At 47.4% G+C, this 14,262-nt stretch overlaps 1 protein-coding gene across 9 annotated transcripts in view; it reads left to right on the forward strand.

Moving 5' to 3' along the window:
* Window positions 1–14,262, forward strand: part of CSMD2 (CUB and Sushi multiple domains 2) — a 288,669-nt gene that overhangs the window by 223,117 nt on the left and 51,290 nt on the right. For all 9 annotated transcript variants that reach the window (XR_015808349.1, XR_015808350.1, XR_015808351.1 and 6 more), the window contains 5 exons: window positions 735–859; window positions 3,832–3,928; window positions 4,718–4,822; window positions 10,443–10,561; window positions 13,073–13,142. Coding sequence is in view for 5 of the 9 variants with exons in the window: in XM_088178517.1 (XP_088034643.1) it covers window positions 735–859; window positions 3,832–3,928; window positions 4,718–4,822; window positions 10,443–10,561; window positions 13,073–13,142 (516 nt within the window). In the remaining 4 variants the exon portion in view is untranslated. The remainder of the gene's footprint in view (window positions 1–734; window positions 860–3,831; window positions 3,929–4,717; window positions 4,823–10,442; window positions 10,562–13,072; window positions 13,143–14,262) is intronic.

A 14,262-nucleotide genomic window follows, 5' to 3' on the forward strand; every position in this document is an offset into this window, starting at 1 on the left:
GGGTGGCACCGGGAGCCAAGGGGTGGGTGGCACTGGGGGCTGCCGGGTGGGTGGCACTGGGGGGTCTGGGGTGGGTGGCACTGGGACGGTCGGTGGGTGTCATTCCCAGCGGTGCCGCTCTCCTGGGAGGGTTCAGGGGTGCTGGTGGGTCTGTTCCAGCCCGGGGTGGTCTGTGGGGGGAAAATGGATGGCAAAACAAAGCACTAATGAAAGGCTGGAAACTTCTTTAAAGCCTCTTGTTCTGTCCAGGGAGGTTGTGGCTGCCCCATCCCTGGAATTGTCCAAGGCCAGGTTGGACAGGGATTGGAATAACCTGGGATAATGGAAGGAGTCTGGGTGAAGGGATTTGGTGATCTTAGAGGTCCCTTCCCACCCAAACCATTCCATGATTGTCTGACACAATAAAATCCCCAACCTGGCTCTGAATCAGAGCAGTTTAACCCTGAATTCCACGGAATTGACATTTTGATCCAATACTCTTTTGAGATTTGGGACAGCATCTCAAATAAATCAAATCTGCTTTCACCTCCCCTGGAGGAGAGCAGCTCCTGAAGATCATCCTCGTGCACTCCCCACACCCAAGGAATGTGCCAAAAGTTGCACGAAAAAAAAAAAAAGTTACTGGAAAGAGAATTATTCCTACAAATCTCATCCTTAAATCACAGCCAGTTGTTGATTTCTTGTCATTTTAACGACGCTTTTAGCACAAATTCCTCCTGCTCTCCTCACTGCAGTGCCCTGCGGGGGGAACCTGACGGAGAGGAAAGGAACCATCCTGTCCCCAGGCTTCCCTGAGCCCTACCTGAACAGCCTCAACTGCGTGTGGAAGATCACAGTGCCCGAGGGAGCAGGGATCCAGGTACACCAGGACACTCAGGGGACACTCAGGGGACACTCAGGGGACACTCAGGGGACACTCGGGCTCTGCTGCTCTCTGAGAGGCCACATTTTGGGAAGTGGCTGCTCCTCCTAGGGCAGGGATGGATCGGTGTGGAATTCCCTGGACTCAGGCAGGGACTCCTTGGTGATGGCTGTGACCAGGGAAGGGCTGGGGCTGTGCCGGGTTGGATATTGGGAAAGGTTCTTCCCCCCCCAGAAGGTGTTTGGGCACTGCCCCGAGGCTGCCAGAGCTGCAGGAACTTTGTCAGGGATGCTCAGGGTGGGATCTGGGGAAGAGCAGGATGGTCCCTCAGTGTACAAAAGTACAAAAAATTTGGGTTAAATATTAGGAAGAAGTTTTTTATTATGGTTGTCCAGGGAGGCTGTGGATGCTCCAACCTTGGAAGGTTGAGAATTCCAGCATTTTCCACCCCCTGTTTGGAGAAATCCCCAAAGACTTTGAGCCCTTTCAAACAGGAGCAACCAGCAGCAACCTGAAGCTGAAATAAACCCCAAACCCTCCTCCCATTAAACAACAGGATTTTAAAAATCCAGGTTGGACAAGGCTTGGAGCAACCTGAGATAGTGGGAGGAGCTTTAAAGTCCATCCCAAGCCCATAAAATTCCATGATCCCATGGTTTTGGGGCTCCCACCAGTGCCGAGATCTCCAGTCCCACGTGGCACCAGGATCTGCTGTCACCTGGTGTCACCATCCATCAGCTTCCCTGGGGCTTCCAGGGGGTGAAAAATTGGCTTTGGGGAAAGATTTTTGTCCCCCAGGACCTAAAGCAGCTGCAGTGAGGGGTGTCAGGACCACGGAGCCAGAGCTGGATCCATCCTGCCTCCACTTCCTTGGGGTTCTCCATTATTAGATCCTAATTCCAGCATCACTTTGCCCCCTTTTTGCACAACAATTAAAGGTTAAAGAGCTGTAAATCAGGGGAGGAGGTGAAATTGAAGCTTTCTTGGTAGCAGCACTCAGGAGCAGGATTTTTATGTAATCAGGGTAGGAGCTGGCACTTCTGCCATGAATTATTCATTCCCGGAGCAAACCTTCCTGAGTGAATTAATTTATACACGTGGCAGTAAATAGATGCAGATCCCTTGTGAATCCACATGTCAGACTAGAATTAGGACCTTAAAAATGTTTATTCCGTTAAGCTGGAGGAGAGGGGAGAGAGGAGAATAAATAATTTAGGCGGCGTAAGAGCAAACAAAACGCTCATTCTCACTCCACTTCCAATAATGTAAAATCACAATAGGGGTGTAATGAGGCGGGAAAAAAGGGAAAAAAAGGGAAAAAAGGGTCAGTGGGAGCAGTGATGGCTCCGTGGGGGTCACTGCCATTCCTGCTGGATGAGCTGCACTCACTTTCTGCTAAAAAAAAAAAAAATAAAAAAAAAAATACTTGGGAGGAACTTTACAGCCGGTTTTATTACCCGGAGTAAATCAAGGAGGAAATGGGTGAAGTTTGGGGATTGATTTTTTTTTTTTTTAATTATTTATTTTCAAACGGGGTGGTTTTGATTTGATGTTCGGCAAGGCAGAGGTGAGTGGGGAAGTGGGGTGGGTGAGGAAATGAGGGAATAAGATTTGGGGAAAAAGGGAGAGAGTTCACACATTCGTAGTCGGAATTTTTCCCAATTTTCCAGCACTCTCCCTGTTTGGAGCCAAACTTTACAGCTCATTTATGCTCCTGATTTATTTTGAAGGTTCCTTTTGGGGTTTTATCTTGCCTGCCAGTTTAATTGGAGATACCCAGTGTTGGAAAATCTCATCCAGACCTTAGGTTAAATCTGGATTTTTTTTCCCCCCAAACCAGTGTTTTTTCACCTCATTCACCAAACTTGGGTTTTTTTATGGGACCCTGAAGCCAGCATTTAGGATTTAGGCAAAATCCCTGTTAATGGTAATGCTGGCAAACAAAGCTGTGCAATTCCTTGGAGATCCTTGCTCAAGCACGAGCTGCTTTTCAGTGTAAATGCAGATTTCTCTGCTCTGTTTTGGGGTATAAATGCAGATTTCTCAGCTCTACTTTTCAGTATAAATGCAGATTTCTCTGCTCTGTTTTGGGGTATAAATGCAGATTCCTCAGCTCTGCTTTTCAGTATAAATGCAGATTTCTCAGCTCTGTTTTGGGGTATAAATGCAGATTTCTCAGCTCTGCTTTTGGTTATAAATGCAGATTTCTCTGCTCTACTTTTCAGTATAAATGCAGATTTCTCTGCTCTGTTTTGGGGTATAAATGCAGATTTCTCTGCTCTACTTTTCAGTATAAATGCAGATTTCTCTGCTCTGTTTTGGGGTATAAATGCAGATTTCTCAGCTCTGCTTTTCAGTATAAATGCAGATTTCTCTGCTCTGTTTTGGGGTATAAATGCAGATTTCTCAGCTCTCTGGATGTTTCTCATCCCAGGATTTGTGTTGATGTTCCAGCTAATGGAGTCAAGGGCTTCCTGAGGCCTCCAAACCTTAAGGGGCATGGCAGGGAAAGGTGAAATCTGAAAATGCAGCTCGAGAGATCCCACTAAAAGCTGAGCAACAAGGCAGCAACTTGACTGGATTTTTAAAATCCTGTTGTTTAATGGGAGGGGGGGTTTGGGTTTATTTCAGCTTCAGGTTGCTGCTGGTTGCCCTTGTTTGAAAAGGCTCAGAGTTTTTGGGGGATTTCTCCAAACTGGGAGTGAGAAAGGCTGGGATTGTCAGCAGCTGGAAATGAGCTGGGCAGTGCCAGGAGCAGCAGCAGCAAACAGCATTCCTGTTTGGAAATTTGGGAAAAAATATCTGGAAAATCCCAGTGGGAACGGTCAAAGGCAGAACCTGAACCCTCAGAGTGGATAAACCAAATTAGTGACCCTTGAATTGCTGTTAATTTGATTTATTACCGTTATTCCAGGAATTGCGCTGTTATTTTTTTTTTTTTTTGTCCTTTGTTTTGTTTCTCTCTGCAGATCCAGGTGATCAGTTTTGTCACGGAGCAGAACTGGGATTCCCTGGAAGTGTTTGATGGAGGAGACAACACAGCCACCATGCTGGGGAGCTTCTCTGGTAGAGCCCATCCGTTCCTGCCTCGTTTTATTCACCTCACAAAATTAAACTTATCTGCATCAGAAACTAGGAATAGATTTAAAAGGAGTTGTGCTCTGTTGGATTGGGATTTTCATCTCCATCTGCCTGTGGGAAAGGTTGAGAGGGAGCCTTAAACAGAAAACCAGTGGGGTTTTATTCCTGGAAATGGGAATTTCCTTCAGTTTTGCTGGGATGTGAGGCCACCACACCTGGCAGGTGTGACCTAGAATGGGTGGAGGGCTACAAAACATTTTTTTTTCCCCTTGGATTCTGGGGAATTGTGGCTTTTAGCAGAGCAGGGAGGAGCCAGGGTCCGGAAGTTTTGAGAGCCTTTCAAATGCATCGCCCCTGGCTGAACAACAAAAACCTCAAAAAAAATCTCATTTATTTAACAAATGTGCCCGAAGTGCCCTGAGCTTGGCAAGGGAAGGGGCTGGGATGGAGCTGCCTGGTCCTGCAGCTTCCAGGGAATGAGGGAATCCGGAATTTTCCTGCACCCGCTCTCCACCCACGCTGTTCCCCCATCCCTTGATGCTTTTTTTTTTTTTTTTTTTTTTTTTTGGTCGAGAAGCTCCACGGGCTGAAATCCTGGAGCAGCCACTGGAAAGGCCCTGGGTATTTCTCAATTGGCCTCATTAGAACCTGATCAAAACCAAGAGGAGCTCGTTAAGTTGAAAGGATTTTATGTTCCCAGCGTCTCCTGCCGCAAATCTCCAAGGATGGAGGGAGATGCTCTGCACTGGCTTTGTGCTCCTCTTGTTTTGGCAGGAACCACGGTGCCTGCGCTGCTCAACAGCACTTCAAACCAGCTCTATCTGCATTTCTATTCCGACATCAGCGTCTCCGCTGCCGGCTTTCACCTGGAATACAAAAGTAAGAGCGGTCCCAGCCTTGATCCCGCAGCTCCTGGGAGATGGGGAGGTGCTGCAGGGCTGGAAAAGTGGGAGGAGGAGATGCTGTGGCTCTCGGGGAGGGAGTGAGAAATGGAGAAAAGATGGAGCGGAGGGGTGGGATGAGCATCACTGTGCTCGTGGTGGCGCCTTGTGTCTGTCTGGTGGCACAAAGGGATGAAAATCCATCGGCGCTGGGATCCGGGCTTGGGAAGTGCTGCTGGCCAGAGAATTCCAGCTCTTGGCATTCCCTGCTGGAGACAGCAGGCAGGGCTGGGCACGGCCTCATCCCAAAAATCCTGCCTGGAAGGGCTCTCGGGGGTCACCCCTGGGACCTGCTGAGGAAAGCAGGGTCAGAACGGAGAAAAAACTCGGTTTGCACGTTTTCATATAGGCTGAGCTTGGAAAAACTGCAGGGATGGAGCTGCACGAACAGCCTGGGCAGCCTCTGCTCACAGGCTGAGGGCTGACCTCGGTGTTAGCAGTGCAATATCAGTGTTAGCAGTGTTATATCAGTGTTTTATCAGTGCAATATCAGTGTTATCAGTGTTATATCAGTGTCATATCAGTGTAGTACCAGTGCAGTATCAGTGTAATATCAGTGTGTTATCAGTGTTATTAGTATTATTAGTGTTATCAGTGTTATATCAGTGTTTTATCAGTCTAATATCAGTGTAATATCAGTGTTACCAGTGCAATATCAGTTTTATCAGTGTTATCAGTGTTATATCAATCAGTGTTATCAGTGTTATATCAGTCTTATCAGTGATAGATCACTGTTATTAGTGTTATATCAATCAGTGTTATATCACTGTTATCAGTGTTATATCAGTGTTATCAGTATTATTAGTGTTATCAGTGTTATATCAGTGTTATATCAATCAGTGTTGTATCAGTGTTATCACTGTTATCAATGTTATTAGTGTTATATCAATCAGTGTTATCAGTGTTATATCAGTGCTATCAGTGCTATCAGTGCTATATCAGTGCTATCAGTGCTATCAGTGCTATCAGTGTTATATCAGTGTTATCAGTGTTATATCAATCAGTGTTATCAGTGTTATATCAGTGTTATAAGTGTTATCAGCGTTATCAGTGTTATATCAATCAGTGCTATCAGTGTTATATCAGTGTTATCAGTGTTATCAGTGTTATATCAATCAGTGCTATCAGTGTTATCAGTGTTATATCAATCAGTGTTATCAGTGTTATATCAGTGTTATCAGTGCTATCAGTGTTATATCAATCAGTGCTATCAGTGCTATCAGTGCTATCAGTGTTATATCAGTGTTATATCAGTGTTATCAGTGTTATATCAGTGTTATCAGTGTTATATCAGTGTTATATCAGTGCTATCAGTGTTATATCAATCAGTGTTATCAGTGTTATCAGTGTTACATCAGTGCTATCAGTGCTATCAGTGCTATCAGTGTTATATCAGTGTTATCAGTGCTATCAGTGTTATATCAATCAGTGTTATCAGTGTTATATCAGTGCTATCAGTGCTATCAGTGTTATATCAATGCTATCAGTGCTATCAGTGTTATATCAGTGTTATCAGTGTTATATCAATCAGTGCTATCAGTGTTATCAGTGCTATCAGTGTTATATCAATGCTATCAGTGCTATCAGTGTTATATCAGTGCTATCAGTGTTATATCAGTGTTATCAGTGTTATCAGTGTTATATCAATCAGTGCTATCAGTGTTATCAGTGCTATCAGTGTTATATCAGTGCTATCAGTGCTATCAGTGCTATATCAGTGCTATCAGTGCTATCAGTGCTATCAGTGTTATATCAGTGTTATCAGTGTTATATCAATCAGTGTTATCAGTGTTATGTCAGTGTTATCAGTGCAATATTTTAGGTGCTGCCCGCTGGGTGCTGGGGATGTTCCCCTCCCTCACGTGCTGGATGTGCTCCTGTCCCCACAGGACACTCTGAGCTGCCCTGGGCACGTTCCCAGAGCCAGGAATTTCTGGGCTTTGTTCTCAGAGGTGTCAGCTCCTGGACAGGATCATGTCCAAGGTGCTCCATCCATCCTCCTTTTCCAGCCCCCAGCTGGGCGAGGCACCTTGGCACAACCTGTGGAAGCTCTGAGGTCATGTGGGCACCCACGCCTTTCAATTAAAGGTTAAAAACACCTTAAAAAGGTCTTTGAGGTCCCTTCCAGCCCAAATTCCGTGGTGGTGTGGAGCACTTCAGTGGGTTCCTGGTTAGGGATGATCCCAACACCCCCTGGAACGGCAGCACTTTGTTCCCAGCAGGCCTCATGCCAGGTTTTTTTTTTTGGGGAATACAGATCCCAGCAGGTGGTTAAATGTGGTTCTAGACAGAGAATGTGTTTTCAAAAAGAAAGGCCCAGTGGTGAGAGAACAATCCTGACTAAGGCAGGGAAGAGAATCCTTTGGGAAAGGGCTGTCAGGTTTGGATGGGGATGACAAAAATTGCTTCTCCCGCGGGTCTGTGTTTGATTCTGATGTCTGATCGGGAGAGGTGCAGCAGCCCAGCTGCAGGAGGGGTGGGAGTGCCTGGGGATCTGTGCAAGGCAGGGTTTGGATAACACTGCAGAGAATCTTGGATTATCCTGAGCTGGAAGGATCCACCAGGATCATCCAGCCCAACCCTGGCCTTGCACAGCCACCCCAACGATCCCACCCTGTCCAGACACTCCTGGAGCTCTGGCAGCCCTGGGAATGTTCCCATGCCCAGCTCCCTCTGGGGGAAGAACCTTTCCCTAAATCCAACATTTTGGGGGTTATCCTACAGAGCCAGGAGCTGGCTGGATGATCCTTGTGGTTCCCAGCTCAGGATATTCCATGGTTTCCTCAGCTCTGGTGCTGTGTGAGGTTGGGATTGGTGCCACCAAGGGCACTGCCAGCTCTGCCCAGCACATCCAAAGGCAGCTCCATGCTGAGGATCCCTGTGGGACAGGGCTGGGAGCCAGCCTGGAGCTCCTGGCTCATCCCCAGGCTGGCCTGGCCGTGTCCCACAGGAATGCTGAGCTGCTGGGACACGAGGGGACAGCTCTGTCTGTGTCCCCAGTTCCTCCTCAGGGCACTGCAGGACTGGTTCCTGCTGGGCTCTGGGTTGATAAGTGGTTCTGAGCACGGCTCTGGGCTCTGGAGCCCAGCCACATCCCGCTGCTTTGGGCTTTTTCCAAGGCTGCAAATGGATTTTTTGGCCGGTGCATTTCATTCTGTAAAGTGGCCACGGGGGATGCTGCCCCAGGAGCTGTGGCTGCCACATCCTTGGAAGTGTCCAAGGCCAGCTTGGAGCAGCCTGGGGTGGTGGGAGGGGGGAATTGGGTGATGCAGGACCCTTCCCACCCAAACCAGTGTGAGGTTCCCTGCAATGGCACAGCTGGGGCTGTGCTTTAGAGCCAGCCAGCACTGAACCTTCCAGAATTTGCTGCCTTTACACACTGAAACCTTGTCCATTATCGAATCCAGCAGGATTACAGCCACCACAGGGACTGGGAGAGAAAAAAAAATGAGCCCAGCCTGTGCTCTGGGAGCTGCAGGAATCCTCTTGCTGTGACTCTGTTTCTTCTCCACCTCTATTCCAGTCAATAAATCTTTTGAGCACCCTCCTGCAAAAATCATGGCCAGGTTTTTTTTTTTCATGAGCCTGGGGATTATCAACCATGTCTGTTCCCTTGGCTGAGGAAATTAATAGGTGTTGATTTTCAGGGCAGCTGGAAATAATGTGATTTCTGCTCTGTTTGTACAATTGGAATCTCCCAGCCCCTGAGCCCCGGATTTTTCCTGTGTTCCTTCTGGGAGGAAGTTGGGAGAGATGAGCTGAAACAGGGGAGGAAAACTGAGTTTTCTCTCCCTCCCTGGTTACTCAGGCTGAGCTCTTACCTCTGCATGCTCCAAAGCCGGGAACAATTTGGGACTCAGTGAAAGGCACTGATGTGAAGTTATTTAAAGCCATTTTCCCTCCTGCCTCTCTGAAGGTCAAGCAGCACATCCAGGAGCGGGGAGGGAACACTGGGAAGCGTGACTGGGCTTTAGGAGGAGCCTCAGCCTCTCCTCGCTCCTTTTGTCTTTTATTTCCCCCCGGCTGGGGCAGAGCTGGAGCCCTTGCAGGGATGCAGGAGATTATCCTGGAGGGGCAGCTGCAGCACAGGGAGGGAGGGAGGAGCTGGGGAGCTGGGGTGAGGAGCCTGCAGCGATCCTTTCATCCCCCTGGGGTGTGCAGAGGGGAGAGGGAGACCTGGGGGAAGGAGAGGGGAGATGGATGGAGAGGGAAAGATTTGGAAAGGAGAAATGTGTGAAGGAGAGAAGGGGAAAGGAAAGGAAAGGAAAGGAAAGGAAAGGAAAGGAAAGGAAAGGAAAGGAAAGGAAAGGAAAGGAAAGGAAAGGAAAGGAAAGGAAAGGAAAGGAAAAGGAAAGGAAAGGAAAGGAAAGGAAAGGAAAGGAAAGGAAAGGAAAGGAAAGGAAAGGAGAGGGAGAGGAGGAAAGGAAAGGAAAGGAAAGGAAAGGAAAGGAAAGGAAAGGAAAGGAAAGGAAAGGAAAGGAAAGGAAAGGAAAGGAAAGGAAAGGAAAGGAAAGGAAAGGAAAGGAAAGGAAAGGAAAGGAAAGGAAAGGAAAGGAAAGGAAAGGAAAGGAAAGGGGAGAGAGGAAAGGAAAGGAAAGGAAAGGAAAGGAAAGGAAAGGAAAGGAAAGGAAAGGAAAGGAAAGGAAAGGAAGGAAGAAAGGAAAGGAAAGGAAAGGAAAGGAAATGGAAAGGAAAGGAAAGGAAAGGAAAAGGAAAGGAAAGGAAAGGAAAGGAAAGGAAAGGGAGAGAGGAGAGGAAAGGAAAGGAAAGGAAAGGAAAGGAAAGGAAAGGAAAGGAAAGGGAAAGGAAAGGAAAGGAAAGGAAAGGAAAGGAAAGGAAAGGAAAGGAAAGGAAAGGAAAGGAAAGGAAGGAAAGGAAAGGAAAGGGGAGAGGAGGAAAGGAAAGGAAAGGAAAGGAAAGGGAAAGGAAAGGAAGGAAAGGAAAAGGAAGGAAAAGGAAAGGAAAGGAAAGGAAGAAAGGAAAGGAAAGGAAAGGAAAGGATAGGAAAGGAAAGGATAGGAAAGGAAAGGAAAGGAAGGGGAGAGGAGGTGGAAAGGAAAGGAAAGGAAAGGAAAGGAAAGGAAAAGGAAAGGAAAGGAAGGAAAGGAAAGGAAAGGAAAGGAAAGGAAAGGAAAGGAAGGAAAGGAAAGGAAAGGAAAGGAAAGGAAAGGAAAGGAGGAAAGGAAAGGAAAGGGAAAGAAAGGAAAGGAAGGAAAGGTGAAGTAGAGTGAGATAAGGAAAGGAAAGTAGAGTGAGATGGAGAAAGGAAAGGAAAAAGAAATGGAAAAGGGAAGTAGAGTGTGGGAAGGAAAGCCCAGCACCCTACACAAGATGTCCCAGGTTGTTAATTGGGTTTGCAGCAGGATATTCCCAGTCATAAATGTGGGAATGGAAATGAGCTTGGAGACTCCAAGTCCATTCTCCAAAGCCCTTGGAGAATCCAAAGGAGACGGAATTTCCCCACCCAGAGTCTGCGGTGACGAGCGGGGTAAAACCAAAGGCGTGTTCCCTCCCTCCATCCCCTGTCCCTGATCCAGCTCCTGCCCTCTCCTCCGCAGCCGTGGGGCTCTCCAGCTGCCCGGAGCCGCCGGTGCCCGGGAACGGGCTGAAGGTGGGCGAGCGTTACCTGGTGAACGACGTGGTGTCCTTCCAGTGTGAGCCGGGCTACGCCCTGCAGGTAACCACTGCCAGGGGGTCCCTGCTCCCCAAAACTGCCCCAGCACAGCTTGAGGGTATTTGTGGTGAGTGCCATGCAAAGGGAGAGAAAGGACAGCAGCACACACGGAGCTCTTTTGGGGGGGGAAAAAACCCCAAATTTATCTTGCCCGCGTTTAAAGGGGTGTTAGTGCAGCTAGGACAGGGCAGGAGCTCGTTGGAGAAATTGGGAAAAAACATCCTTGGGGACAGCACCTCTGTGGGACACAGATTGGGAAAATAAGGAAATTACAAGCCTGAAAAAATATTCCAGGCTGGATCTTCTCAGCTCTGTTCCCAGCCCATGAGCTGCTCCAGCTCAAGGCTAAGGGAGAATTTCTCCCAGGGTGATAATTTGGTCACAATAAAAAGGAATTAATAACAAAATCAAACCCCTGTTGTGGGGTGTGCCCAGGCCCCTGGCCATGGGGTGTCTTCTCTCTGACCCAATCTCCTTTTCTCTGCTCTGGGAGTTGCAGTCCTGCTATAAAACCAAGAGTGTTTGTGAATAAACTCGGCTTCTTTCTTCCTGTCATGACAGACACCCATGGAGCTGAGAATCTTAAAGGGTTAAAAATCCCTTCCCAGGGCTGCACACCTCAGGATGTGTCCCACGGGAAAGACACCAGGGGTTAATGTTGGTGATGAATTCCACTCTGTTTGTCACCGTGTTGTCACCCTGGGAGACTCCTCCCTAACTGAAGCTGCAGTCAGCTTGTCAGCCTGGGAATGGAGCTGAGAGTCAGGAGAAATCCAGGCCTGGAGAGAATTCCCAAGCTGGAATTCCCCAGCTCTATAAATGTGTGTGTGCACAGGTATTTAACCCTTTAGGTGCAGCAGAAATACGACACAGGACAGGAAAGAGAGACGAGTTTATTCTAAAACACACAGCTTAAGTGCAAAACTCAAAACTCAGAGTAAAGCTGATTGGTGCAGAGAGTGACACTTCTCCTCGTGCTTCTCACACCCAACGTGTGATTTATCTTTGTTGTTAATTCTTCTCTATTTTGACCAAGTTATCATCCTGGGAGAAAATCTCCCTGGCTGAAGCTGAACCCAGCTTATCAGCCTGGGAAGCTCCGGGCTGGAAGTGATTTTCCAGGCTGTAATTTTCCTAACTCTCTGAAGTGTGTGTCCACACAGGCAGTTCTCAGCAGCAAGGCACACTTGCAAGCCATGCCCGGGTAGAATTCAGGCTCACAATGTGCCAGGAAATTCCACAGAGTTTTTTATTTCTTCTACGAAGGGAATCCAGTCCAGCAAAATCCAAAGGGTGAGGTTTTAAGAGTTTTTTTTTAATAGGGTTTTACATTTTGCACACATTACCAAGGGAATTCTATAACTAGCCAATCTACAAAGGACTTTAGGGGAAAAAGGGACCACTAAAATCACAGAAAGGTGACACAGGGGTGTGCAGGGGGGGTGAGATGCTTCTTGGTATTGGTCACTCTAAGTAAACAATTCCTAATCTTTAAGGTATCATTTTCCATGGGGTCTTCTCTAGGGATTCAGAGATTTCTGAATAAGGTTTCTGATTTCTGCTCCCTCCACATTCTGTGCTCTCTGGATTCCTTACACTTCTATTTGTACCTCTGTGGTTGTAATTCCTGGCCAGTCCCAAAACTTTTTAAGACAAATCACATTCCAGAGCTGCAAGCTTGGGGGTCTGAGGTTCCTGTCCTGCCTTGGTTCTTCCTGGCAGCCAAGGTTGGAACCAGCTCTTGGAGACACATTTTTATCCACATTTTTATTCCCTGTCTGAGGGGGGATTCAGAGAGGGTTAAATGACCTCACCATTTATGTCTCTAATGGGTGATTTCTGTCAATTATGCTAATTTGCTAAATTTGTAGAACTGTATTCACCCCCCCTTGCAGGGCTGGGCATTTTTTGGACAATTTTCCAATCTTCCATTGGACCCCTCCACTAAAGACCAGCCTTTAGATCCCCTCCTACACTAACATCACCTCCAAAGTGTGTTGTGTTCCTCCTAAATTCTTTAAAGCATCACTTTTTCTGGCACCCCAGATAGGACAGGGATCTCCCCTTTGGATCAGATCCGCTTTGCAAGGAATTCTTTCCTGCCAGGACAGGGACAGGGACAGGGACAGGCTCCCCTCCTTGTGTTCCATCCACCCCCCAAACCCCAATGTTGCTGTCAGGTTTGGGAGTGGTGAAGAATACAGCAGCACAGGCTTTATTTAGAGAGCAGAAAAAGTGATTTCTTGCAGGGGTAGGCACGTTTTTATAGAGCCGAGGCTAGAATAAAGCTCCTTGGTTTCGGGAAGGCAACACTTTTTGTAAAAACATGATTTTCCTAAAACATTCCGTTCTTTACTCCTCCCGTTCGCAGGTGCTCAACTTTGCTATTAATTTTTTCTTCCCCCCCCCCCCCCCTTCTGTTTTCCTTTGAGTAGCTTGGGAAAACTCAAGCTGTTGTTTTTCCTGGCTCTCGGCTGCATCTGCACCCCCTTGTTTTGTTTTGCATCCCTGCAGGGCCACTCCCACATCTCCTGCATGCCGGGCACGGTGCGCCGCTGGAATTACCCTCCGCCCCTCTGCATCGGTACGGCTCGACTTCTTTCTACCTGCCTGGTATTTATAACATCTCCCTAGAGAGGGAAAAAAAAAAAAAAGCAACAAGGGTAAAGAGCTGATTTAGAGAAATTCAGGTTGGTTCTGCAAGTGTGAGAGAGTGCGGGGGAAAAAAAAAAAAAAAGAAAAAAAAAATCTTCGTTTGTTGCCAGGGAAATTGTGCCCCAGAAGTCGCGCCGTGAGCTGCCTGGAGTGTTTTGTTTGGGATGTTGGAGATGTGGCTGCAGCACAAAATGTGAAACAGAATTATCCCCCTCAACACAAAACCGTTCAAAAGGGCAAAACCTAAAATTTCCTCGTGCTGGAAGCGGGTTGGTTTTATGGGTTGAGGATTTTTTTGGTTTTTTTTCCCTCGGAAGCGTGGTTTATTTTTATGGAATGCACCTGATCCCAGCAAAGCTGCTTCTTTCACTGAGTATCTCCCAGGATCCCAACTCGCTGTGCCCACTCTGGTGTCCAGCAGGTGACCACAGGTCACCTGTCCAGGTGGCTCTTTACCCTCACATCTGACTGGACATTCCATTTTCCCTGTGGAAGATCCCGAGGAGAAGAAGCCTGGAGGTGAAGGGAACTTGCGGGAGTTTTTTTTTTATTACTCTTTTCAGTCATTTGCTTTTAGCAAATGTAGTTGTTTAATATTCATATTGCACATTTTGCAGCTCTGAGAGAGACATTTATGCATTTAATAGCTTTAGTTAACAGTTATTTCGGGCTCCTGCTGTTCCAGCTTACATCATTTGGCTTTAAAGTAATTATAAGAGCCAACAGTTCTTTTATCTGATGATCTGTGGGCCAGGAATAAATAGAGAGACATTTCCAGGAGAATGACTGAGCTAAAGGACCCATTCCCTTGGGAGCTGCTTGGAATGGAAGCAGAAACCCTTGGGCTCAGCTGGGAGATCCCAGCCTGGAGGAGGATCCCAAAAGCTTGGCAAACCACAAGTTTGGTTTTTTTGAATCAGCACCAGCCTCCCAAGCCAGCAGGATTTTGGCTGTGCCTGTCTTTTTACCTCCCTGGGAAAGGTCAGGCAGCTGCAGAGAGGCAGGAGCACATCTGGAGGCAGGAGCACATCTGGAGGCAGGAGTGACCA

Source organism: Sturnus vulgaris, chromosome 24 (assembly GCF_052056855.1).
Source record: "Sturnus vulgaris isolate bStuVul1 chromosome 24, bStuVul1.hap1, whole genome shotgun sequence".
Lineage (NCBI taxonomy): Eukaryota > Metazoa > Chordata > Aves > Passeriformes > Sturnidae > Sturnus > Sturnus vulgaris.